General features: G+C 37.9%; 1 protein-coding gene across 2 annotated transcripts in view; it reads right to left on the bottom strand.

The window, feature by feature from the left end:
- Window positions 1–845: 845 nt before the first annotated feature.
- The window catches only part of UBE2D2 (ubiquitin conjugating enzyme E2 D2), a 56629-nt gene continuing 30290 nt past the window's right edge, over window positions 846–27184 (bottom strand). Inside the window, exons 1-7 of one of the 2 annotated variants that reach the window (XM_047858419.1) lie at window positions 18751–18800; window positions 10897–10949; window positions 10157–10188; window positions 10001–10078; window positions 9807–9912; window positions 4431–4524; window positions 846–1785 (exon numbers count right to left, since the gene is read on the bottom strand). In XM_047858419.1, coding sequence (XP_047714375.1) covers window positions 1740–1785; window positions 4431–4524; window positions 9807–9912; window positions 10001–10078; window positions 10157–10188; window position 10897 — 357 coding nt within the window. In that variant the 5' untranslated portion in view covers window positions 10898–10949; window positions 18751–18800 and the 3' untranslated portion in view covers window positions 846–1739. Of the gene's footprint in view, window positions 1786–4430; window positions 4525–9806; window positions 9913–10000; window positions 10079–10156; window positions 10189–10896; window positions 10950–18750; window positions 18815–27184 lie in introns of those variants that run through there. The other variant, XM_047858409.1, reaches the window with a different exon arrangement.

Genomic DNA, 27184 nt, shown 5'->3' with positions numbered 1-27184 from the left:
TGGCCAGCAGCTAAGCAGCAGTTCAAGAGGTTTCAGGTTATAGCACACTTCAGTTCTGAGATGGGGATAGTGACACTGAGAGATAAGACAAGTTAAACAAGTTTAAAACCAAAAGCAGTGGACATTTATTCCTCAATTTTTGTGCAAGAGTGTAAAGATGCATTTGAAAGAACCTGATGGCTGGAGAGCATCAGCCATGGCCTTCAGGATGGCCTGGTTTACAATCAGATTAGGAGAAGGAGATGAAAAAAAAGTAACTTGCCTAGTTCACACGAATGATGTTTCTGGCAAACACAGTTGTTTACAAGTTTCAAACTACAATTTACTAGAGTCAAGGGAAGACTTCAAAAAGCCACATACAGTACAATTTAAAATTGGATGAACATCCTGCAATGTCAGTGCAAAGTAATTATGTAGACTCTCCAATACAAGATTGTGCTCATGTTTCCCAGGTTTGGTCAATGTTGCTCTTTTACAATCACAATCACAGAAGCTTAACTTACCAAATAGCAATGCCTTTGTTTTATGTCCTATGTACCAAGGGAATGTCACAAGGTTTTGGTGAAATGCAGCTTAGTTTCATTAATAAAGCAAATTTCTTATTTAGTTTAACAGTCATGTTCCTGGAATACTGCACATGTAAGTTTCATGGAAATGCTTTTAAGCTTATGCCCTTGTTCGGTAAAATTACTTTCAAGATATCCTTTTGACTATGTAAACTGGAATTGTTTCATGATTTTGAAATGCAACCAGTATAAATGAAAACATTTTAGGGGTGGGGGAAAACCCACCACTAATCTCTGCTAGACAAAGTTCTTAAAATCAAAAGGCCTATTCACACAAAATTATATGTAATGACTGTAGTAATCAGTTTATTACACAGATTAATCATTCTTGAACGTACAAGCTCCAGGGGAGCAATTGGGTCTTTAAATATACACAAGTATTTCCATCAAATGAATTTTCACCCTTACATCCAGATAGACCTAAGCAGTTAAAAACATAAGAAAAATAAGAGCTATTAGCTATGTATTAACTGAGAAACCACATACAAACCAAAGAATGTGGAAGAGAGAAAGGGGCTGAAGGGACAAAGGTTGAAGGGTGGGGAGATGCAAAAGATGTGGGAACAAAGCCCATCACACTTTATGTACTAATAGCTCCAATCCATTTAAATGTTGACCAGTTAAACTTAGACCTTAAAATACAGGATGTGGGTAGAGTTTAATCTGGTTGGTCATAACTTTCACCTAAGACGGAGGTCCTTCGGAATAAAATGAATACAGAAACAGCTTCGTGTTCTTCGCCTTGCTTTTCATAACTGTTTTGAGTTTAAAAGGATACTTAAAACAATCCACTTAAAAACAATCTCCTACAGGTCAGTGGAGCTTTTCTTCCCCATCCAAGCACACACCATACCCACCACCCCTCACCTTGCCGTTATCCAAATTTAAGTCAGTAAGGAAAACTTTTAGTCTCACACCTAGGTTACGCTTGGAGAACTGGCTTGTCACACACACACTTCTCTGCTAGGAGGCAATGTTGGTACAGAAGTACAGTATTTCTAGTTTGTTGTTCCAAGTATGTACAACACGCAGCACTGCTGTATCAGGTAAACATGTGCACAGGGGAAGATGAGGCGTGGGCTCATAGAAAGCAGTCAAATGGAAATCAAAAGGACTTTCTCTTTCAGAGTTCCCCTATCTTTATTTGTAGAGGTTATCCAATAATTTCTTTAATTACATCGCATACTTCTGAGTCCATTCCCGAGCTATTCTGTTGTACCTGTACACACAAAGAGAAGCGTGGCTTAACACAGGTGGAGTCAGAAAGCAACAGATTTCATTCATTATCCTATCTAATAACTTGAAGGGACTAACTAGTAGTAGTCTAGCAAAGACTTCTAAATTTCTATTAAGCATTTAGTCAGTGATGGTGGGAAAAGGCTGTAAAACCCAAAACAATGTCCTTTAAATGCTACTAATAGGATTCTGATTACATGTTAGCATTTGCTGGTACACCTTTATTCTATATTTGACTGACCCATTTCCTTTTTTTTTTTTTTCAGTTTTATTATTTATTTTGTGAGAGAGAAAGAGAGAGAGAGAGACAGAGAGACAGAGACAGAGAGAGAGCGAGCGAGTGCAGAGAGCAGGGGAGAGAGCAGTGGGGGAGAAAGAATCCCAAGCACAGAGACAGCACAGAGCCTGACGCAAGGCTCAAACACATGAACCATGAGAGCATAACCTGAACCAAAACCAACAGTCAGATACTGACTGAGCCACCCAGGAGCCCCAATGACTGACCTATTTCTAAGAAAGATCTTCAGTCCCTGATTCATTTATTTGGAATTTTTAAAACTACATAATCTACATTATATATGGTTCTTAAAATCATATACCAATAGTGATTAAATTCATGTAATACTTTCCCAAAAATGTGGTTGCTAAAACTGAATGGGTTTATTGCTCCAGAACATTCTAGTAGTAATATAAGCAGGGCAGAAGATTCTTTGTTTAAAAAGAGATGGAGGAAAAGTTCAGTGAACAATACCACTACAATCACTTGGAAAATGCCTCTTGGTAGGCATTCATGCCCACCTAGATACTGGACAAAATAGGTCTCTCATTAAAAGTTTATTTGTGTGGGGGCTCCTGGGTGGCTCAGGTGGTTGACAGTCCACTTCAGCTCAGGTCATGATCTCATGGATGGTTAAGTCTGAGCCCTGCATTGGGCTTGCTGCTGTCGGTGCAGAGCTCACTTCAGATCCTCTATCTACGCCCCCCCCCCCCCCCCCCCGTCTCTCTGCACCTCCCACACCCTCTCCCTCAAAAATAAATAAACATATTCAGGTGCCTGGGGGGCTCAGTCAGTTAAGCACCTGACTTCAGTTCAGGTCATGAACTTGGGGTTCGTGAGTTCAAGCCCCACGTCAGGCTCTGTGCTAAGAGCTCAGAGCCTGGAGCCTGCTTCAGATTCTGTGTCTCCCTCTCTCTCTGGCCCTCTTCCACTCATGCTCTGTCTCTCTCTCTCTCTCTCTTTCAAAAGTAAGTATTAAAAAAAAAATACTATATAACAAGTTAACTTGTGTGGGGCACCTGTCTCAGTAGAGCATGCAACTCGACATATCTCAAGGTTGTGAGTTCAAGCTCCATGATGGGTGTACAGATTACTTAAAAAAAATGTTTGTTAAGTCTTAAAAAAAAATTTGTGGATGTATTCACAAATAGAAAAAAGCAGGATCTAATTTTATTCTGAATGCAGCCAGAAATACATGACTATAGATACCATTCAGACCTAAACACAGACAAAACTAAACTAAGAACCAGTTGCAGTTAAATTCCCTCATTGCTGGTGTAGCTCCATTTAAAAATATACTATCTGTAAGACTCTCTAATCCAACAGAATTCAAATAATTCTTAATCCTTTTTAATTAAAAAAAATGTTTTATTTATTTTTGAGAGAACACAAGTGGGGGAGGGGGGAGAGAGGGGGACAGAGGATCTGAAGTGTGCTCTGCATTTGAACTCATGAACCTCGAGGGGCGCCTGGGTGGCGCAGTCGGTTAAGCGTCCGACTTCAGCCAGGTCACGATCTCGCGGTCCGTGAGTTCGAGCCCCGCGTCGGGCTCTGGGCTGATGGCTCAGAGCCTGGAGCCTGTTTCCGATTCTGTGTCTCCCTCTCTCTCTGCCCCTCCCCCGTTCATGCTCTGTCTCTCTCTGTCCCAAAAATAAATAAACGTTGAAAAAAAAAAAAAAATTTTGAACTCATGAACCTCGAGATCATGACCTGAGCTGAAGTTGGACGCCCTACCGACTGAGCCACCCAGGTGCCCCAATTCATAATCCTTTTGACTTTAGAAAATGATCCATAATTTCTCACCTATTGCCTCCTACAGTCTTACATGAATGCACAAAATTAAAAAATTAGAACTTTCAGTTACTATCTCTTTCAATATTCTGACCACTCTTCAATAATTCATAGTACAATTGTAAAATATGTAAATTCTTTTTTAAAAACATGTAAAGTCTACATTAAGATTTGTTTTTAAAGGAAATTTGGAGCTTTCATGTCTTGTTGTAGTAACTTTCTTTTTAGATTATGCCAAATGGTAGAAAATCAATTCCCTTTTCCCACTCAGTTACAAATACCTACCAAAGACAGGCGTTTGAAAGTCAAAAGCCAAACAGGAGACATGAGGCTGGTGGAAAATAAACTAGAGAAGTTTTTCTAGACAGTGGGAGTCATTTGACACAATGAGAGATAAGATCAGCATCTTCCACTTATAGACACTTGATGTAAACACTCTTCTTTCTGTTCCCAGGTCAGTATATTAGAACTTCATTTTAAATATCTGACTCAGCCCTGAGTTAAGATCTGAGACACAAATATCTTCACCCCACCACAGGTACTTTTCTGGCCATACTTACTTTTCTCTATCTGTTTTGTAGATCCGAGCAATCTCAGGCACTAAAGGATCATCTGGATTGGGATCACACAACAGAGAACAGATGGACAAGAGTACTATAACGGTGGGGGGGAAAAAAGGTATAAATTAGTAGAGGATAAAAACAAAGGGTTGAAAGAAACATGAGATGCCAACACACAAGAAAATTCTAAGAACCTATTCATACTGTGGTGTCCAGGAGCTTTGTGAGTTCTACCTAACTTTATAGTATCAAGAATCAACAAAAATTCATGTAGGATTTCTCTATGCTTGAACCCCTAAGGATACTGGCCCAGGCTGATGAAGTGACTTGTCCACTGTTCCTGGTTAGTGAGTAATTAATGTAGAATTAGAATTCAGGTCTTCCAAGTCCTAGACCAACACTTTTCATAGGCCATAAAACTCAATATTTAGAAACCCATCTTCAGAAATAAATGGCTCTCAAAATTCCAAAGACAACCACACTACTGAATGCTCTCAAGAAGTGACAACCATGAAATCGAACAATCACTGCTTTCTCAACGACAGGTATTACATTCAGATGCGATGGATTTCATTTTTAGTTGAAAACAATTTAGTCTAAAAACATAATGGCCCGTATTTGCCCCCAAATGGAGCTGGCCATACTTAGTATACAGGATACAACAATTTAAGTTCTCAAATTCTTTTCAGTGACAATTTAGAATCTCATCTAAGCCATTTTCTCAGTGACAACGTGGAACACAGCAGACAAATCTCAATAATACAATTGCCTCTGTTCAAATTTGTTGTAAACTTATGTATTCCTTACTGAATGCAAAGGAGGAGGCCAAGGCCACTAATTGTATTAAATCCAGGGGTCTCTGACATATTAAATAAATTCTAATTCTTCTATTCTGATGCAAGAGAACTCAGCTATCTTATTTCTAATATTCTGTAGCAGGAGACAATGATTCTAAGCTCATTTTACTCCCAAAACATCAAATTCACCAGGAAAATAATTCATTTTCCTACCTAGAGAGATCAAGGGCTTCTGAGAGGTGAGGAAAAGGTTCACGTGCCCTTTATCATTCACTTTGTTAACAAAAAAGCTATTTCCTTAAGAGTATATGGAAAATAAAAAACATCAGGAAAGATGTTTTCTGACTCTTCATTCCTGTTGCCCACAATTCTGGCAGATGGCATTCCCAAAACATCTTCTCTTCCCATTGTCAGGTGTATCACCTGATGCCCTCTTCAAGCACAGAACATTCTAACAGCAATAAGGAAAGATTTCATGTATTTCCTGGAAATGACAACAGGAAGTTACAGATTTTTGAATGTTCATGAAATTATTGACTATTACTGAAAGAAGAAACTTGTCCAGCCCATCTAATCGGCAAGAATTCAAATAAATCTTCACCTGAAATTAGACATGCTACCAGATTAGTATTTGCACAAATTCCCTTACCAAATTTCTCTTCCAATTATTCCAATAAGGCAACCTTAAAAAATTTTTTTTAAATAAATAAATTTTTTAACTCTTTCCAGGAAGGAAAGGAAGGTGGGGTGGTGGTTACCTGGACCTGGTAAAAAGATTCTTACTGTACTACTGAGGGTCCTTTTAAGTCATACAACACTGCTTTTGGCTTATAATTTACTATACATTCCTTCTCCATAAAGAGATACTCCTATTTGTATAACCTGCAGACACACTTCACTGAAATGACTAAATTTTTATCTACATCAACATTTTTCATCAGTATATACTCATTTTCATCAGGGTCATAACCCACAGTCATTTCTAAATCTAAAAACATATAATCAAGTGGCTTTATAGCACATTTAACCGCTTCTTTTAAGGTTTCTGTATATTAAGATCCCTAACATATACACTCAAAGCAGAAAGAACTTCAGGTCAAAGTTACTGCCCTCAACAAAGGAATAATATCACATATAGGATTCAGGCCTTTCACAGAACTACTTGCCCAAACATTCAATTTACAAAAAGGAGTCATTAAAACATTAAACTTAGGTATAATGATATAATCAAGTTCAACAAAATAGAATGCAATTATTTTAAAAGATAGCTATCCAGACAAAGAGAACATAAGTCAAATAAATTAATGGCCCTTATGAGGTAGCGTAACTGAAAAATCAACACTAAGCACAGAAGGGGGAAGAAAAAAAAGAGCTATGGTTAACAATTTCAGCTATTAAACCTTTCCCCTCCTACACACACACACACACACACACACACACACACACACACACACACATACATACACACACACAGAGTAATCTACCTTTCTTGGTCCCATTACTGGATTTCTATCTTTACTGATACTTGGTGAAGGAAGAACAACCAGGCAAGGAAATCACAATAACAACACTTTCACAAGCAGCCCCTCAATTACAAAGAGGCTTACAAAAAGAAAAGGGCCCACTTATCTGCAAAACTATTTCAGTCACTTTTTTTTAAAGATTTTATTTTTGAGCAATCTCTATAGCCAATGTGAGGCTCAAACTCACAACTTGGAGATCAAGAGCTGCATGCTTTAATGACTCAGCCAGCCAGGTGCCCCTCAACTTTTAAAAATGTGTTCTCCTAGTTTTTTGTTTATATTTTTGCCTGGGATGCCATAATTTTCAATTTAATGCCCCAGATTTTTTTTTTTTTTTTTTTGAGAGAGAGAGAGAGAGAGAGAGAGAGAGAGAGAGAGAGAGAGAGAGAGAGAATGCACACATGAAAGGAGGGGAGGGACAGAGAGAGAGAGAGAGACTTGAGTAGGTTCCACGATCAATGTAGAGCCCAATGTGGGGCTTGATCTAACCACCCTGAGAGCATGACCTGAGGTGAAATCAAGAGTCTGACACTTAACTGACTGAACCACCCAGGCACGCTAAATGCCCCAGTCTGGTTAAGCATCCGATTTCAGCTCAGGTCATGATCTCATGGTTCATGTGTTAAAGCTCCATGTCAGGCTCTGTGCTGACAGCTCAGAACCTGGATCTTACTTCAGATTTTGTCTCCCTCTCTCTGCCCCTACCCCACTCATGCTCAGTCTCTCTCTCAAAAATAAATAAACATTAAAAAAAAATTTTTTTTTTTTAAATTGTCAGAGGCACCTGGCTGGCTCAGTCCATAGAGCATGCAACTCTTGATCTCAGAGTTGTGAGTTCCAACCCACACTGGACATAGTGCCTACTTACCAAAAAAAAAAAAAAAAAAAAAAAATTGTTAGAGTATACAAGTCATATTTATAAAAACAACAAAGTTATAACAGCAAATATCCAACATTTTTTTAGAACAGTGCCTTTATCCTAGTTATCTGAGTGCTTACAAGAAACCAATTAAATATGCATTTTGCTTTTTGAAATCTTTATAATAGTAATGAAATGGTTAGAATTACTATCCTATTTTACAGACGAAAAACTGAGGAATACAGAAGCTAATTTGTCTCAAGATTCATGTGATAAGAGGTAGAGCTGAGAGGTGAATATAGGCAGTTAGATTCAGAATCTATGTTTTTTAGCATGGAACTATGTTGCCTCCTGCCTAAATGTACACATTAAAGAAAGGATAAAATATAACAAAATAGTAAAGAAAAATATTTCATACACCAAATCTCATCACCCAAATGCCCACATTCTTTCTAGCTACTTAACATACTTTTTTTTTTAAGTAATCCCTACACCCAACATAGGTCTCGAACTCACAACCCCGAGATCAAGAGTTGCAAGCTCCATTGAATGAGCCAGCAAAGAGCCCAAACATACTTCTATATTAACTCGAATTATAATATATACAAATTTTATCTCTTTTCTGCTTTTTTCAAACATAGTATTTTCCCATTTTTTACAATATTGGTAAGGATCAATACTCTTTAAAAGTGTGTGCTAGAACTGATTATTTCTTCCTCTACTGTTGGATCTTTAATTTCTAATTTTTAGAAATAAATAAATGTTCACAAATGTATTTCCACACAGGTTCACAAATACACTTCCACACAAAACATTTTTAGCGTTTGAGGTTATCTATCTTCTTAGTACAAATGAATGAAACTAGAATTACTGGGTCAACGGGAAGTAATGATTAAATCTCTTATCTTTTAATACATACTGACTGGGATTTACAAATCTATACTCCTACCTGTGGTATGTAAGCACCCGTTTCAATGTACTTCACCGGCATTTGTTTTTTTTTAAAAGATCTTTGTTAATTAAAAAGGTGGAAAATAGGAACTTAATTTTCATTTCTTTGATTGTTTTGCTCCTTTCTGACCATTCACCTATTGGGATCTTTTTCTTACTTATTTTTATATATGTTCTTTCTATTTTATTTTTTTAATTAAAAACAAATTTTTTTTAATGCTTATTTATTTTAGAGACAAAGAACACAAGCCTGGGAGGGGCAGAGAAAGCCATAGACAGAATCTGAAGCAGGCTGCAGGCTCCGAGCTATCAACAAAGAGCCTGACATGGGGCTTGAATCCATGAACCAAAAGATCATGACCTGAGCCAAAGTCGGTCACTTAACCGACTAAGCCACCCAGGTGCCCTGTATGTTCTTCCCATTTTAAACATACTAGCCTATCATCTCATTTGCAGCCTATTTCTTGTATTTGTGTTTTGACAGCTTTTAATCTACTTGTGATTTCATTTGGGTATGATGTTGAGGGGCTGTACAATTTCAAATCAACAATATAAGAAAATGTATAACTACTCAGTTCACAGATATAAAAAATTCCCAACCTACTCATATAATTAGGTTTTATTTATAACTACTGGATATTTCATCACAAAATTGGTGACAAATCTTTAAATATACATTCAAACACACATACACAGGACTATATACGAAAAAAATCAAGATGATCAAATAAAAAATTTTTTATTAAACTGGTCATATTACAGGATGAATCTGTTACTAATAGAAACCTCAAGACCAGACCTGATAAAACCTTAAAGAGCCTGAATATGAATTCACCTATCCTTTGTTCTTCAAGACCCCATAATCTATATTTATACCACAAGCATTCCTCTAAAAGGGCTGTTATTTCCTTTTCTGGAACAGTATCTATCCTTTCCATTCGTGGATTTCAAGGTTGGAAGAGATATTAATTATCTTCTACTTTAACTTTCCTCTAAAAAATATTCATACCTGGAGGCCATTTTCCAACCTAAGCTTGAATGGCATAATGGACAGAGTAGTCATAACACCAAAGAATACCTATGCCTGAAAATCCAACTCCCTCCAGTGGTCTCAAGGTCTACTAAAAAATAAGGGGACTGCTACCTCCTCTTAATAGGAATAAGAGTCATCATTTCAAAATAAGTAACCTTTAAAAGACAAAAAACACTGCTGCTTTATCTTGATATCAGATACCTATTCCATTACCTTTTGAAATAGTTAGTGCTGGAGACCACTGTGACCGTAGAATATCAAGACAAATGCTGCCATTACTGTTAATATTTGGATGATAAATTCTTGTTGTAAATGCAACCTAGAGAAAAAAGAAAAACTTTTATAAACTGCTTTACTGGTATCACAGAAAGCACATAAAAAACAAGTGCCATACATATCCCAGTTACCTTAGGTGGCTTGAAAGGATAATCTGTTGGGAAATGAATTGTCAAGAAAAATACTCCACCCTGATAGGGACTGTCATTCTGTCGATAACAAGAAAAGTGGGATTAAAATGAGTGAATTATATCAACATTTATTCCAAAATCAATCTGAATACTTACTGGCCCCATTATCGTAGCTTGCCAATGGAACACTGAAAAAGAACAAAAAATCATCATGAAGTAATTATCTCCATTATAGGTACACTATAATAACATATCATTCCCTGTATAATCCCAGTTTATTCATAAGCAATATGGTAAGCCCTAGGCAGAATGATGAATCTAAATCAAATCTGAGTCTGAAGAGAGAAAAGAAAATGACTAGTATAGTCTAGAACACTGGTAAGATGTATAATGAAAAAGTATTTGGGCTAAAAGATCTTGAAAATTCTTATTAGGGAGACAAAAATTCTTGACAAAGCCCAAGCTCCACTTGTAAATCAGCATTTCTTACTTCAGAGGGTAAAAAAGAACCAAAGATTCAACTCTTCAATGTGTTATATCATTTCCTTAACACATTAATATACAATATACTCCTTTTATAATGCTGGTATAGAGCAAGACTGTAAAGTCAAAGTAGATAATATTCAAATTAGGAAAGACTGGCTTTTACAGCAAGAAAAAACTGACAGCACTTACATGTAGGGCTTTAGAAATACTAGTCCCTTACTAACAGATGAAAGATCAATATTTATGTCTTTTTAAAATGATCTAGAATCTACAACATCAACAAGGCAGAGAAACATGAACTAAACTAAAAACACATTAAGATGGAATTTGATTAACAAAAGCATCTGAAGACCTACCATTAAAATCTTAATTGAGTATTCTGTTACACTAGTTAATTTAAGAATACCTACTGGAATCACTGACTCAAGTCTCCCTCTGGAACTCTTCTCGACTCCTAGCTCTCCTTGTGGAAGTATAAAAAAGGAGGTAAGAAGGTAGTGGGAGGATATCTAACACGGACTCAAATTACAATGGTTTGGTAAATAGTTCAGGAATCACTATGATGCCATAAAAAATAAGGGAGGGGTGCGGCACCTGGCTGGCTCAGTTGGTAGAGCATGTGACTCTTGATCTCTTGGTTGTGAATTCGAGCCCCACGTGTGGTATGGAGTTTACTTAAAAATACATACATACAGGGGCGCCTGGGTGGCGCAGTCGGTTAAGCGTCCGACTTCAGCCAGGTCACGATCTCGCGGTCCGGGAGTTCGAGCCCCGCGTCAGGCTCTGGGCTGATGGCTCAGAGCCTGGAGCCTGTTTCCGATTCTGTGTCTCCCTCTCTCTCTGCCCCTCCCCCGTTCATGCTCTGTCTCTCTCTGTCCCAAAAATAAATAAACGTTGAAAAAAAAATTAAAAAAAAAAAAAAACATACATACATACATACATACATACATACATAAAAAAAATCACTACAGTTTCCTGGCTCAGTTGGTAGAGCATGTGACTTTTGATCTGTAGGTTGTGAATTCAAGCCCCACGTGTGGTACAGAGTTTACGTAAAAATAAATAAATAAATAAATAAATAAATAAATAAATAAATAAATACTTAAAAAAAAAAAAAAAAAAAACAACACTACAGTTTCCAAGTAATAGAACTCTCTAGATATAGTTTGGGGTAAAATATTTGGCCATAAGCATAAAATATTGCTGTATCTTACATGAATGTCTAGATTTCAAAAACCTTTCATTTAAGGATCAATCTTAGCAGCTGTTAAAACTAAAAATTCACGGGGCGCCTGTGGCTCAGTCGGTTAAGCGTCCGGCTTCGGCTCGGGTCATGATCTCGCAGTCCACGAGTTCGAGCCCCGAGTCGGGCTCTGTGCTGACACCTCAGGGCCTGGAGCCTGTTTCGGATCCTGTATCTCCCTCTCTCTCTGACCCTCCCCTGTTCATGCTCTGTCTCTGTCTCAAAAATAAATAAACATTAAAAAAAAAAAAAAACTAAAAAGAAAATAAAAACAAAAATTCACGGGGAGCCTGGGTGGTCAGTTGGTTAAGTATCTGACTTAGGTTCAGGTCATGATCTCCAGTTTGTGAGTTCGAGCCCCACATGGGGCTACCTGCTGTCAGCATCTTGAGAGCCCACTTGGGATCGATCCTCTGTTCCCTTCTCTTTCTGCCCCTCCCTGCTTGCATGCAGGCTCGCTCTCTCAAAAATAAATACACATAAAAAAAAAAAAAACTCATGGTAATAAAAAGTTTTGATAGTCTAAAACAAGCAAAAACAAAAAAACTCCCACTACCATCCTGGTTTGATGCTGAAAACCAAATTACACAAACTAAAAGCTACAACCTCTTCCATGAGAGTTTAAATGTTAAGTTCACATCTCACTGATTACTCTTTAGAATACTCAAAGATGAAACTTTTTCTTTTTTTTTTTTAATTTTTAATGTTTATTTTTGAGAGAGAGAGAGAGAGAGAGAGAGAGAGAGAGAGAGAGAGAGAGCATGAGCATGGGAGGGGCAGACAGAGAGGGCAAAACAGAATTTGAATCAGGCTCCAGTCTTTGAGCTGTCAGCACACAGCCCGACTCAGAGCTCGAACTCACTAACCGTGAGATCACGACCTGTGCCAAAGTCAGAGGATTAACAAACTGAGCCACCCAAGCACCCCAAAGATGAAGCTTTAAGGCTAAAAAACATAATCAAGAATATCTGTTACAGTTTGAGAATGAAACTCAAGAGACCCACATTTGAATTCAAGTACAGCTCTCCAGAGAGTCACATTCACCAAGAGGTCAAAACAAAAGGGGGACCTGGGTGGTGCAGTGGGTTAAGGTTCCGACTTGATCTTGGCTCAGATCATAATCTCACAGTTTTTGTGGGTTTGAGCCCATGCAGAGCCTACTTGGGATTCTGTCTCCCTTTCTCTCTGCTCTTCCCCTGCTTGTGCTCTCTCTCAAAAACAAACAAACAAACAAAAAAAAAAAACAACTTGAAATAAATAAATAAAATCTTTTTTTTTTTTTTTTTTAAAGAGAAGCTCAAAACAAAAGTAAATGAAACAGATTATATGACCAATAAATCTTTGCCTCACTTTTTCCTTCAGGAAGTATACTTGTTTCTGCTCACCAGATCTTTGCACAAAAATGGAAAAAATGTAATGGTACATTAAATATGGGTATTTCTAAAATTTTTTTTCCAACGTTTATTTATTTTTGGGACAGAGAGAGACAGAGCATGAACGGGGGAGGGGCAGAGAGAGAGGGAGACACAGAATCAGAAACAGGCTCCAGGCTCTGAGCCATCAGCCCAGAGCCTGATGCGGGGCTCGAACTCACGGACTGCAAGATCGTGACCTGGCTGAAGGACGCTTAACCAACTGCGCCACCCAGGCGCCCCATAAATATGGGTATTTAAAAACTAAAGCACTGTATTATTAAAGTTCATTCTTAAATTTATCTTCTTTTTTTCATGTTTTTATTTATTTATTTTGAGAGAGAGCGAGCACACAGGAACAGGGAAGGAGCAGAGAGTGAGAGAGAGAATCCCAAGCAGGCTCTGTCTGCACTATTAGCACAGAGGCTGATGCAGGGCTCAAACCCATAAACTGTGAGATTATGACCTGAGCCAAAATCAAGAATCAGATGCTTAACTGACTGAGCCACTCAGGTGCTCCTATTTCTGTTTTTAAAAGTTTATTCATTTTGAGAGAGAGAGAGAGAGAGAGAGAGCAGGTACTTGTGTGCACGTGAGGGAAGGAGAGGCAGAGAGAGAGGAGAGAGAGAATCCCAAGCAGGCTTCGCACAGAGCCCAACTCAAAGCCTGATGCCATGAATCATTGAGATCATGACCTGAGCTGAAATCAAGAGTCGAAGCTTAACTCACTGTGCCACCCAGGTACCTTCTTAAAAATAATTTCTATGCCCAACATGGGGCTTGAACTCACAACCCCAAGAGTCACATGCTCTCGGGGCACCTGGGTGGCTCAGTCAGTTAAGCATCTGACTTTGGCTCAGGTCATGATCTCACAGGTCTTGAGTTTGACCCCGCATCAGGCTGTGGCCTGACAGCTTGGAGCCTGGAGCTTGCTTCAGATTCTATGTTTCCCTCTCTCTCTCTGCCCCTTCCCCACTAGCTCTCTGTCTCTCAAAAATAGATAAACATTAAGAAAAAAAAAAAAAGTCACATGCGCTATCACCTGAGCCAGCGAGGCGTCCTTATATTATTTTGAATATAAAAGACTTCATTCTTACACTAAATATCAATAATATGGTGCTGAGGGATTTGACTGCTAGAATAGTCAAAAGGAGCTCAGAAAGTTTTGTTGTTACCAACAGTTTCTTTCTTCCTAAGATTAAATTCTGCCTCCTTCTAATATTTAGCTACACAATTACACTTTATTTTATCCTTATACAATTCATCAGGAAGACTTGATCAGGACTTTTTTTTTTTTTTAATTTTTTTTTTCCAACGTTTATTTATTTTTGGGACAGAGAGAGACAGAGCATGAACGGGGGAGGGGCAGAGAGCGAGGGAGACACAGAATCGGAAACAGGCTCCAGGCTCCGAGCCATCAGCCCAGAGCCTGACGCAGGGCTCGAACTCACGGACCGCGAGATCGTGACCTGGCTGAAGTCGGACGCTTAACCAACTGCGCCACCCAGGCGCCCCAGGACTTTTTGACAATAATTTATCTCAACTGTTTTCAAACACTCCCTAAGTTTTAAATGTAATATCAGCAGACTATCTAGATGACCAAGTGGAAGGAAGTTATTCTGTCCCTAATGAGATTTTCCTTATTCTCTTAGAAGGTAGGCACTATTAATAGTTTAGCAGCAGGTGACCCAAGTCACCTGAAAAGGGTGGTTAGGAGTTAAGGGAGAGGTTATTACATTTTAAACAGCTATAGAGAGATAATCCGTATATCACAAAATTCTTCCACTAAAAGTTTACAATCCAGTGTTGTTCAGGATATTCACAGAGTTGTGCAACCATCACTACAATCAATTTTAGAACATTTTCATCATCCCCAAAAGAAACCCATATCCATATGCAATCACTCCACATTTCCCCCAGATCTCTAGTTCTATTTTCTGTCTTTATGGATCTATATTTCGTAAAAATAGAACCATACATTATGTGGTCTTTTATATCTGGCTTCTCTCACTATGTTTTCCTTTATTAAAAAATTTTTTTTAGTGTTTATCTATTTTGAGAGAGCGTGCGTGCACACACATGTAAGCGGGAGAGGGGCACAGAGAGAGAGAGAGAGAGGAAATCCCAAGAAGGCTTTATGCTGTCAGGGCAGAGCCCAACACGGGGCTCAATCCCACGAACTGTGAGATCATGACCTGAGCCAATATCAAGAGTTGGAAAGCCAACTGAGTGAGCCAGTCAAGCATCCCTCAGCATGTTTTTAAGGCTCATCTATGTTGTAGTACACATCAGTACTCCCTTTTTATTGACATGGAATATTCCATTGTATGGACATACATTCTATTTATGCCTTCATCAGCTGGTGGGCATTTGGATTGTTACCACCTTTTGGCTATTACAGCTACTGCTTCTACGAACATTCATGCACAAGTTTTTGTGTGGACATGTTTTCATTTCTCCTCGATATAAACCAATGAGTGAACTCACATATGATAAGTCTATGTTTAACTTTTAGAAGAACGACCATATTTTTGAACTGTACCATTTTACATTATTACCAGCAAGATATTTAGGTTCCAATTTCTCCACAATCTCATCAACACTTATTATTTGACTCGCTGATTCTACCCATACTAGAAGGTGTGAAGTGTTAGTTTATTATGGATGTGATTTCCATTTCCCTGATGACTAATGATACTGAGCATCTTTTCCAGGTGCTTATTGGCCATTTGTAAATTCTTTTTAGAGACAAGTCTATGCAGATCCTTTAGTCATTAAAAACAGAAATGGGCTATTTATCTTTATACTGTTGAGTTATAAAGATTTTTTAAAATAATTTTGAATAAATTTCCTTATCAGAGAGATGATTTGCACAAATTTTCTCATTCTTTTTTTTTCATTCTTTTTCTTAATGGTATTATTTGCAGCACCTAAATTAGACTTCATTAAATGTAAAATCACCTATTTTTTCTTTTATTGCTTATGCTTTGGGGAGTTTTATTTAACTCTCTAAGATAACTTTTCTGAGAAAGGAATGTGATAATACTATGCAGAGCAAAGGGAAATTACTTTAGCATACTGAAGACAACTTCAAAAATGAATTCTATGCCCCAGAGTTCAAACACTTTTAATGAAAAGATCAGCCACTCTCAACTTCGAGGAATTTTGCTGAAATAAAACCACTTTTTCAACTCAAACACCACACTGATGCAGGTGGAATGTATGATACCATGAATGACAAAACCAGTATCAAAAAACTTGAGAATGAGTCCACTTTGGAAACCACCGTGAGTCTCTTCACTATATTCTTCTCTAAAGTAGTTTACAATTTCTACTCCACTCACCCAAAAGAACTATTGTGAGGCTTAACTGAGATAATGCATGTTTAAGTACTTGGCCTATCCTGTTTGGTATCAAACACTATAGTTACTCATAACGGACCAATCTGAACAGAATAACGTAAATGGGATTTTTCATCACATGTACTCCTTTTATAATTTATACCATATCTGGCTTTTTACTTTTATTTTTTTTTCAACGTTTATTTATTTTTTTGGGACAGAGAGAGACAGAGCATGAACAGGGGAGGGGCAGAGAGAGAGGGAGACACAGAATCGGAAACAGGCTCCAGGCTCTGAGCCATCAGCCCAGAGCCTGACGCGGGGCTCGAACTCACGGACCGCGAGATCGTGACCTGGCTGAAGTCGGACGCTTAACCGACTGCGCCACCCAGGCGCCCCTATATCTGGCTTTTTAAAAATGTTTATTTATTTTTGAGAGAGAGCACATGCACTAGAGCAGTGGAAAGACAGAGAGAGAGGGAAACAAAGGATCTGAAGCAGGCTCTGTGCTGATAGGAGAGAGCCTGATGCAGGGCTCAAAATCATGAATCTCAAAATCATGACCTGAGCCCAAGTCAAGACACTTAACTGACTGAGCCATCCAGGCATCCCTCATCTATTTTATATGTAAAGCAATCCCTGTAAAAGGGCCTTGCTTTGATTCCTATTTGATTTTTTAAAATTTTTATTCATTTTTGAGAGAGAAAGAGAGACCGAGCACAAGTGGGGAAGCGGCAAAGAGAGGGGGAGACACAGAAACTGAAGCAGGCTCCACGTTCTGAGCTATTAACACAGAGCCCAATGTGGGGCTTTAACTCACAAACCAGAAGATCATGACCTGAGCCAAAGTCATACACTTAACCAACTGAGTCACACAGGAGCCCCAGGGCCTTGTTTTGATTCTTTAATCAAAGAATCTTTAAGTTTAGCAAGCTAAAACGAACATTTTTTTTTTTTTAACGGTTATTTATTTTGAGAGAGAGAGAGAGAGAGTACATATGCAGTGGAGGGGCACAGAGAGAATCCCAAACAGGCTCCTATTTGTCAGTGCACAGCCGATGTAGGGCTCGATTCCACGTATCATGAGATCATGACATGAGCCAAAATCAAGAGTTGGATGCTTAACAGACTGAACCACTCAGGCACCCCCAAAACCAAAATTCTTAAGCAAAATCAGGAAAAGATTTTAAACATAAGCCAATATAACCTCATTTATTTTTTTGTTTTAATGTATACACTTGTCTTACAAAATTGTTTAAGTATGCTCATTTCTCCTATTTGCTAAATATTATACTCTTTTATCAATTAGTTTTGTGCCGTAAAGTACAGTCTGGTTCAAATATCCTCCTTTTAGGGACACCTGGGTGGCTCAGTTGGTTGAGCATCTTGACTGTGGCCCAGATCATGATCTCACTGTGAGTTCGAGCCCCACATCAGGCTTGCTGCTGACAGCTCGGAGCCCACTTCAGATGCTCTGTCCTCTCTCTCTCTCTCTGCCCTGCCCCCCCCCCCCCCCCACATACTCTCCTTTTAAACAAAGTTAGAAGATGGTATAAGGGGGGGCAAGCTGTGGTGACACAAAGTGAAACAAAAGGAAAATTATTATCCAACATGTATGATAAGGCCTAATAAATTATTTTAGACAGGATTAAATTGATAAACTGGACATTAAAAATAAACAAATTGTACCTGTCTTCACAAGTATGAGCCAGTTGGAAGACAAAGACAGACAGACAGACACACACACACACACACACACACACACCCTCATCCTTAGGATTATCTTAAAGAGTAAAGGCTAGATATAAGTAAAACCTCAAATATTTTACCCCAGCAAAATACCCAGAAGGGTTGAAGGATAGAGGTAGGAAGGGGCCAGAACAACTATACAGGCAATATCTGGCAGAAAAGGTTCAAAAGTTTCAAAATGAATACTATAGAAATTGATGAGATACACATAGAACTGCATCTTTTGCAGACAAGTAAGTGTAAACACTGCCTCTTCCCTACAGCATAATTATCTCTTCACACAAAATAACCTTGAGAGAGATATTATTCATCAGTCCCACAGTTCCCTAGAGGCAGGCAGATGGTTATGCAGTTGCATTTCATCATTCCCTTTATTTTTATTTTTTTATTTTTTATATTTTTAAGTTGAGACTGTACACTCAACATAGAGCTGGAACTCACTACCCTGAGATCAAGAGTTTCACGCTCTACCAAGTGAGCCAGACAGGAGCCATTTTATCATTCTTTTTAAATACTTACTATCATCTCCAACAGGACCTGCTGAACACTGTGCTGGGGGGTCCCGTGCCAGGTCATTCAATTCCTTAAAAAAATAGAAAGAAAGGAAATGTATTCAATATATACGTAACTTTTACCAATTAATAAAATTTTCACTCATAGCAATATTCTCTATCCCACTAGTGAAGCTTTGAACAATCCTTCAAAGTCAGAGAAGGATAGATCCGTGAATCTTTAGGTTAAAGTATTTGGGATTCTTGAATACAAATGTATGTTTAAAAAGTGGATCATTTTTGGGGCACCTGGGTGGCGCAGTCGGTTAGGCGTCCGACTTCAGCCAGGTCACGATCTCGCAGTCCGTGAGTTCGAGCCCCGCATCAGGCTCTGGGCTGATGGCTCAGAGCCTGGAGCCTGTTTCAGAATCTGTGTCTCCCTCTCTCTCTGCCCCTCCCCCGTTCATGCTCTGTCTCTCTCTCTGTCCCAAAAATAAATAAACGTTGAAAAAAAAAAAATTTAAAAGTGGATCATTTTTGCCTTGTTCACAGTTCAGTAAGTAAATATAAGGAAAGTAAATATGTATTGTACACTAAAGAACTACAAAAACTGTTTTAAGGTAAAAATGTAATTTATTAGTTTTCAAAAAAGAAGTTTCAATACCAGTTTTTGTATCTCAAAACTATTAGGTTACACTTGGGACAAGCTCTGGAAGTCATAAATGTTTCAAATGACATGGGACCATCTGACGAGACACTGATAGGTTTTTAGCTGATATAGACAACCAGGGTTCCAAAGGCAGTTGAAAAAACTTAAAAAGGGATATAATGAAAACGCTGGATATATTAAAAAGGCTAAAATAAGAAAGTCCATCATAAAATCTTGTAATCATAGACAGATCTACCTATAGTAATGCTCTACAACCAGATGCCAGCTGCTTAGCTACTTTCCCATGAAGAACCCACCAACTTAAGATTCGTTACTAGGTGGGGATTCCTAAAAAAACCACAAGGCAGGAAATCATACTCTATTCCTTTTCCTCTTGGCTTGGCATTTGAGATTTAAAACAAGGGATAGTTTTAGATTATGTTTTTAATTAAAAAAAAAAATTTTTTTAAGTTATCTCTACACTCAACATAGGGCTTAAACTAACAACCCCGATAGCAAGTTGCTTCTCCAACTGAGCCAGCCAGGCGCCCCTGATTATATTTTTAAACAACTACAGTAAAAATAGTAAAATTTAGTATTTTAAAAGTACAATAGGGGTGCCTGGGTGGCTCAGTTGATTAAGCGTCTGACTCTTGATTTCAGCTCAGGTCACGATCTCACAATTCGTGAGTTTGAGCCCCACCTGGGGCTCTATGCTGATAGCACAGAGCCTGCTTGGGATTTCTCTCTCCCTCTCTCTTTGCCCCTCCCAGGCTTGTTAGTGCGCGCTCTCTCTCAAAAAATAAATAAATAAACATTTTTAAAAAAGCACAATAAAAACTATTCAGAGCCAGAATTAAACTCACGTTTATGTGGTCAATTAATCTAGGACAAAGGAGGCAAGAATATACAATGAGGAAAAGACAGTTTCTTCAATAAATGGAAAACTTGGCAGCAACGTGCAAAAGAATGAAATTGGACCACTTTCTTACACCATACACAAAAATAAACTCAAAATGGATTAAAGACTTAAAAATGTAAGACCTGAAACCACAAAACTCCTAAAAGAAAACATAGGCAGTAAACTCCTAGATATCTGTCTTAGCAATATTTTTTTGGACCTGTATCTTCAGGCAAGACCAACAAAAGCAACTATATCAAACTAAAAGCTTTTATACAGCAAAGGAAACTATCAACAAAAAAAGGCAACCTACTGAATATGAGAAGATTTGCAAATGATTGATCTAATAAGGGATTATCCATATCGATATATAGAGAATATATATCTCTATATAGATATACATAATATATATTATATCTCTCTCTATATATATAACCTCCTACAACTCAACACCAAAAACCCCAATCTGATTTAAAAATGGGCAGAAGACCTGAATAGACATTTTTCCAAAGAAGATATACAAATGGTCAAAAGACACATGAAAAGATGCTCAATATCACTAACCATCAGGGAAATGCAAACCAAAACCACAATGAGCTATCACCTCACACCTGTCGGAAAGGCTGGTATTGAAAAGACAAGGCATAACAAGTTGTTTCACTATATGCTAACTAATTTGGATGTAAATTTAAAAAAAATAAAAAATAAAATTAAAAAAAAAAAAAAGACAAGGCATAACAAGTGCTAGTGAGGATGCAGAGAAAAGGATGCACTGCTGGTGGGAATGAATGTAAACTGGTGCAGCCACTAAGAAAAACAGTATGGAGGGTCCTAAAAAAATTAAAAATAGAAATACCATACAATTCAGCAATTTCATTTCTGGGTATTTACTCAAAGAAAATGAAAACACTTAACTCGAAATGATACATGCTTCCCTAATGTTTACTGCAACATTATTCACAACAGCCAAAATACAGAAACAACCAAAGTATCCATCAACATATGAATGGGTAAAAGACTGATGTGGCACATAAATACATATATATGTATGTATGTGTATATATACACATACATACATACACACAATGAAGTATCACTCAACCACAAAAAGTAATGACATCTTGTCATTTGCAACAACATGGATAGACCTAGAGGGCATTATGCTAAGTGGAATAAATCAAACAGAGAAAGACAAATAGTAAACGATTTCACTTAAATGTAGAATCTAAAAAACAAAACAGATGAATAAACAAAACAACACAGAAGCAGACTCATAAATACAGAGAATAAACTGGTAACTGCAAGAGAAGGGGTGTGGGGGAGATGGATGAAATAGGTGAAGGGGATTAAAAGGTACAAACTTTAAGTTATAAAGAAAAATTAAGTCACCGGGATATGAAGTACAAAATAAGGAATACTGCCAGTAATACTTTAATAACTTTGTATGGTGACAAATGGTAACTACCCTTATCGTAGTGAGCATTTCATTATGGATATAAATGTCAAATCACTATGTTCTACCCCTGAAACTAACGTAATACTGCATACCAACTATACTTAAATTACAAAAAACTACTTAGAATCTTATTAATGAGTTCTATGAAGATACGATTTAACATTCCAAATATTATATAGTTTTTAATTTGCAGCACTTAGTTATTTCTGTAAGTCCCTTTCCCTGAGTTAACTTATTCAACCAGTCATTTTGGTACAATTATTCTGTAGTACACTACCTGGAAGCTTGGAGGACAGAGTACAACTACTTAGAATCTTATTAATGAGTTCTATGAAGATACGATTTAACATTCCAAATATTATATAGTTTTTAATTTGCAGCACTTAGTTATTTCTGTAAGTCCCTTTCTCTGAGTTAACTTATTCAACCAGTCATTTTGGTACAATTATTCTGTAGTACACTACCTGGAAGCTTGGAGGACAGAGTACAGAAACAAAGTTCTGTATTTAAAAATTTTTTTTTGGTAATCTCCACACCCAACGTGGGGCTTGAACCCAAGACTTCAAGATCAAGAGTTGCATGCTCTTCTGACTGTGCCAGACAGGGCCCCCTTGTAGTCTTCTGGTTTTTTGTTTTTTGAGAGAGAGAGCGTAAGTGAGCAAGGGCAAAGAGAGAGACAATCCCACAAGGGACAGAGAGAGAGGCAGAACTCATCCGAAGAGGGGCTCATGTTCACCCGATGCGGGGCTCATGCTTACCAGAAGCAGGGCACGAACTCCCCTGAAGCAGGACTGGAACTCATGAACCGTGAGATCATGATCTGAGCTGAAGTCAGATGCTTAACTGACTGAGCCAGCCAGGTGCCCCTGCACCCTGTATTTTTTTTAAAGCACTGGGATTGAGACAGAGATTTAACAGTATTTACTTTCTTTCTTTCTTTTTTTTTTTTTTGAAAGATTTTATTTTTGAGAGAGAGACCGAGTACATGTAGGGAAGGGGCAGAGAGAAGGAGACACAGAATCCGAAGGAGTTCGAACCCACGAACCGGGAGATCATGACCCAAGCCAAAATTAGATGCTTAACCAACTGCGCCACCCAGGTACCCCAACATTATTTACTTTCTTACCTATCTCAATTTTTGGCTTTTATATTTCTCTGCAACAGAAATTCCCCGCCCATCTCAAGGAAAAAAATAACTACCTGGGGCATCTGGCTGGCTCAGTCAGTTGACTACACAACTCTTGATCCCCAGGTTGTGAGTTCGAGCCCCACCTGGGGGGAGAGATTACTTAAAAAAAGAAAAAAATCTACTATGTGGATGGAACTAGAGGGTATTATGCTAAGTGAAATTAGTCAGAAAAGGCAAATATCATATGACTTCACTCATATGAGGAATTTAAAATACAAAAGAGATGAACATAATGGAAGGGAAGCAAAAATAACATAAAAACAGGGAGGGGGACAAAACAGAAGAGACTCTTAAATATGGAGAACAAATAGTGGGTTGCTGGAGGGGTTATGGGAGGGCGGGATGGGCTAAAAAGGTAAGGGGCACTAAGGAATCTACTCCTGAAATCATTGTTGCACTATACGCTAACTTGGATATAAATTTAAAAATTAAATTAAATGGTAAAAATAAACAAACAAACAATTAAAAAAAATCTATGGTACAATTCCCATTCCCAAATGTTGTTTCTTAAATTTTTTTTTTTAACTGTTTATTTATTTTTGAGAGAGACAGAGACAGAATGAGTGGGTTAGGGGCATAGAGAGAGGGAGGCACAGAATCAGAAGTAGGTTCCAGGCTCTGAGCTGTCAACACAGAGCCCGAAGCGGGGCTCGAACCCACGAGCTGTGAGATCATGACCTAAGCTGAAGTCAGACACTCAACCGACTGAGCCACCCAGGTGCCACGCCAAATGTTGTTTCTAATACAGGTTAGTATAACTAAGAACACTTGCTTAATTTAAAACATAAAAGGTATCTTTTTTTTTTTTTACTTAAATAGCAATAAATTGCTATTAAAATAGAATTTGAACCAAAAAAATTATTCTGAACTCCTACCATGTTCATTAAATGGAATTTTACTTGTGCTTTATCCTTAATGTTTTGCTTCCAAGTTGTCATCTTTTTCCATCCTGAAGGAGGTCAAGGTTTAACATCAAGAGCTAAGATTTACCTAAGTTGAATATAAGATCCATCAGTCCATTTCATGAGCCAGTATGATAGAATTATTTTTAAAAACCTCACTCTAAGTTAAGCTAATAAGACATTTAGGTACTGATATGTATAAACCTGAAAAATATACTCCTAAGTGAAAGAAGTCAGATATAAAAAGATCACATTCTATATTATTCTATTGAACAATGTTCTAGAAAAGGTAAACTTATAGTGTCAGAAAGCAGATAAATAGTTCCAGAGGCTAGAGGGAGGTGGAGCGGACTTACTACAAAAGAACATGAAGAAAATTTGGGGGGTGATGGAAATGTTCTGTATGATAAACTTGGGAAAGACTGCATAACTGTGTATATATTTATCAAAACTCATACTGTATGCTTAAAACTGCTCAATTTTACTCTAAGTTATATTTCAACGTTTTTTTTTAGGAAGCATATATCCATGCATCCATTCATTTTTCTTTTTTATTTTTGAGAGAGAGAGAAACAGCAAGCGAGCGAGTGAGCTCTAAAGAGCAGGTGAGGGGCAGAGAGTGAAGCAAAGAGAGAATCCTAAGCAGGCTCTGTGCTGTCAGTTTGGAGCCCAATGTGGGGCTTCAGCTCGTGAACCGCGAGATCAAATCAAGAACCTGAGCCTAAATTAAGAATGTGACACTTACCCAAACAAGCCGCCTAGGTGCCCCTCTTTACTTTTTTAAAAAGACTTTATTTTCTAAAGTAATCTCCACACCCAACATGAGGCTCGAACTCACAACCCAGAGATCAAGAGTCACATGCTCTTCCTACTGAGCCCACCAAGCACCCCCATCCACCTTTCTATATGCATAAAATGCCTCCAACGAATACATAAGAAACTAGTTAACAGTACAGCTGACCCTGAAACTTGGGGGTTAGGGGCACCAACCCCCTACATAGTTGAAAATTTGCATATAATTTTTGAATACCCCCAAAACTTAATTAAGTACTTGCCTTTAGGAAGAAAAGCTTGCTTTACCTTTTAAATTGTATAACAAGTCTATTTATTGCCTATTTGAAATAGAAATTAACAGTCTTGAGTGTAAATCTGGATTAAAACAGGTACTAAAAGTAACCATCTAGAGAGTAACTGAAATAGTGGAAACCCAGTTAGACTGAATAAACACAGAAACTATGCAATCTGATGTCTCTACATCAAGATGAAACTGAAATTGAATCTTAAAATTTAATAAAGGCACCGATCTAGACAGATAACTTACTTTGGCAGAAAAAAATACCCCAATATAACATGCTGTTTTTTGTTTAACAGTTGGCTTTGTAACTATACAGTAATTTCTTTGGCTTTTTATCTTAAAAGAAACAGTATTCAGATCCATCTTATATATCATACAGTAAATTACATGTTACTGGGAATGAAAATAGGGCTAGGACAAAACTCCAAATCAAGGAATCTTTCTATTTACTGACAAACTTCTTCTCTGTAGAAAGATCAACAGAGAAATAAACTATCTATTTAGAAATTTAGGAAAAAGAATAAAAAAGAAACTTTTACAGTTAAGATAGATTTATTTCTTTTTTCTTTTAAAGTAGACTCCATGACCAACATGGGGCTTGAATTCATGACCCTGAGGTTGAGCGTTGCATACTCCACCAAATGAGCCAGCCAGGCACCCTGAGAATACTCAATTTCTAAAAAGATTTTATATTCTAACTTTCCTTGAAATCTAAAAAAAACATTAAAATAAAGATCTTATGGGAGCCAACTATGGATTTTACTGAACAGTTCTCAATTGAAAAAGTTTATTTGATGCTATATGCTTCTCTTGTTTATAGGTATATAACAAAACTAGTATTTTTTTTTTATTTTTAAAAAATTTTTTTTTTTCAACGTTTATTTATTTTTGGGACAGAGAGAGACAGAGCATGAACGGGGGAGGGGCAGAGAGAGAGGGAGACACAGAATCGGAAACAGGCTCCAGGCTCTGAGCCATCAGCCCAGAGCCCGATGCGGGGCTCGAACTCTCGGACCGCGAGATCGTGACCTGGCTGAAGTCGGACGCTCAACCGACTGCGCCACCCAGGCGCCCCCAAAACTAGTATTTTTAAAGATAAGAGGTTATAAACAATTTTGATATCCTGAAAGTTTCCTAAGCACTTCTCTTCTTAGTTCAAAGAGTCCCATAACCTTATACCAATTAATTTAAGTAAGGTTTAATTCTCTATGGACTTTCAAATACATTTCCTACTACTATCTAAACATTTCTGGGGTGTAGGGGTACCTCAGTGGGTTAAGCGTTTAAGACTTTGGCTCAGGTCATGATCTCATGGTTAGTGAGTTTGAGCCCCACATTAGGCTCTGTGGTGACAGCTCAGAGCCTGGAGCTTGCTTCGGATTCTGTGTCTCCCTCTCTCTCTGCCCCTCCACCACTCACTCCCTGTTTCTCTCTCTCAAAAATAAACATTAAAAAAAAAAAAAATCTTTAAACACTTCAATTTAACTAGAAAAATTACCACCCCTCACTTTTAACCATTTGATAATGCCTTTTAAAATGTATAGTTATTTATTTGTTTGAGAGAGAGGGCACAAGTGAGCAAAGGGCAGAAAGAGGGAGGAAGGAAGGGAGAGGGGGAGAGAGGGAACCTCACAGGGGGAGGGGAGGGAGAGACAGAGAGAAGTGGGACTCACCTGAAGCAGGTCACCTGATGCGGGGCTCAAACTCACGAATCTTAAGATCATGATCATGACCTGGGCCGAAGTCAGATGCTTAACTGACTGAGACACCCAGGTGCCCACATAATGTATGGGTTTTTAAAATTATTTCTTCAATCCATACACACATGTAAAAATAAGGATACTGTAATGTTCAACACATGAGAACTTACAAACTTCATCCATATCCAGAGAAAGGAAAATTATCCCTAAAACATGCTTAATTAGGAGACCAATTTACCTGCTGACCTCTAAGAACATGGAGATGAACATGACAAATACCGTCCTCATTTGAATTTTCATTCACTACCATTTGATAACTCTTTTTGAGATCCAGATTAGCAGCACGTTTCTTGCCAACAATCATTACAAGTACAAAAGACTTTCGTCATCACCTTCTACTACAGAAATGTGGGATGTATGTTTCTTGGATATCCCCAGAAAACGTTCTAGTGCTTGAGGGTCTTATCAACTCTATAGTTAATGTTTCATACAACTTACTTGGTATTTATTAAGCTGAAATATCCCAATGACTAAAGTGGGATTTTCTTCTAAATGTGAATCTACATGGATGGCTATTTTCTAAGTTTGTA

The sequence above is a fragment of the Prionailurus viverrinus genome, chromosome A1, assembly GCF_022837055.1.
Source record: "Prionailurus viverrinus isolate Anna chromosome A1, UM_Priviv_1.0, whole genome shotgun sequence".
Lineage (NCBI taxonomy): Eukaryota > Metazoa > Chordata > Mammalia > Carnivora > Felidae > Prionailurus > Prionailurus viverrinus.
The sequence above is the reverse complement of the archived record's forward strand: the minus strand, read 5'-3'. Positions and strand labels throughout refer to the sequence as shown.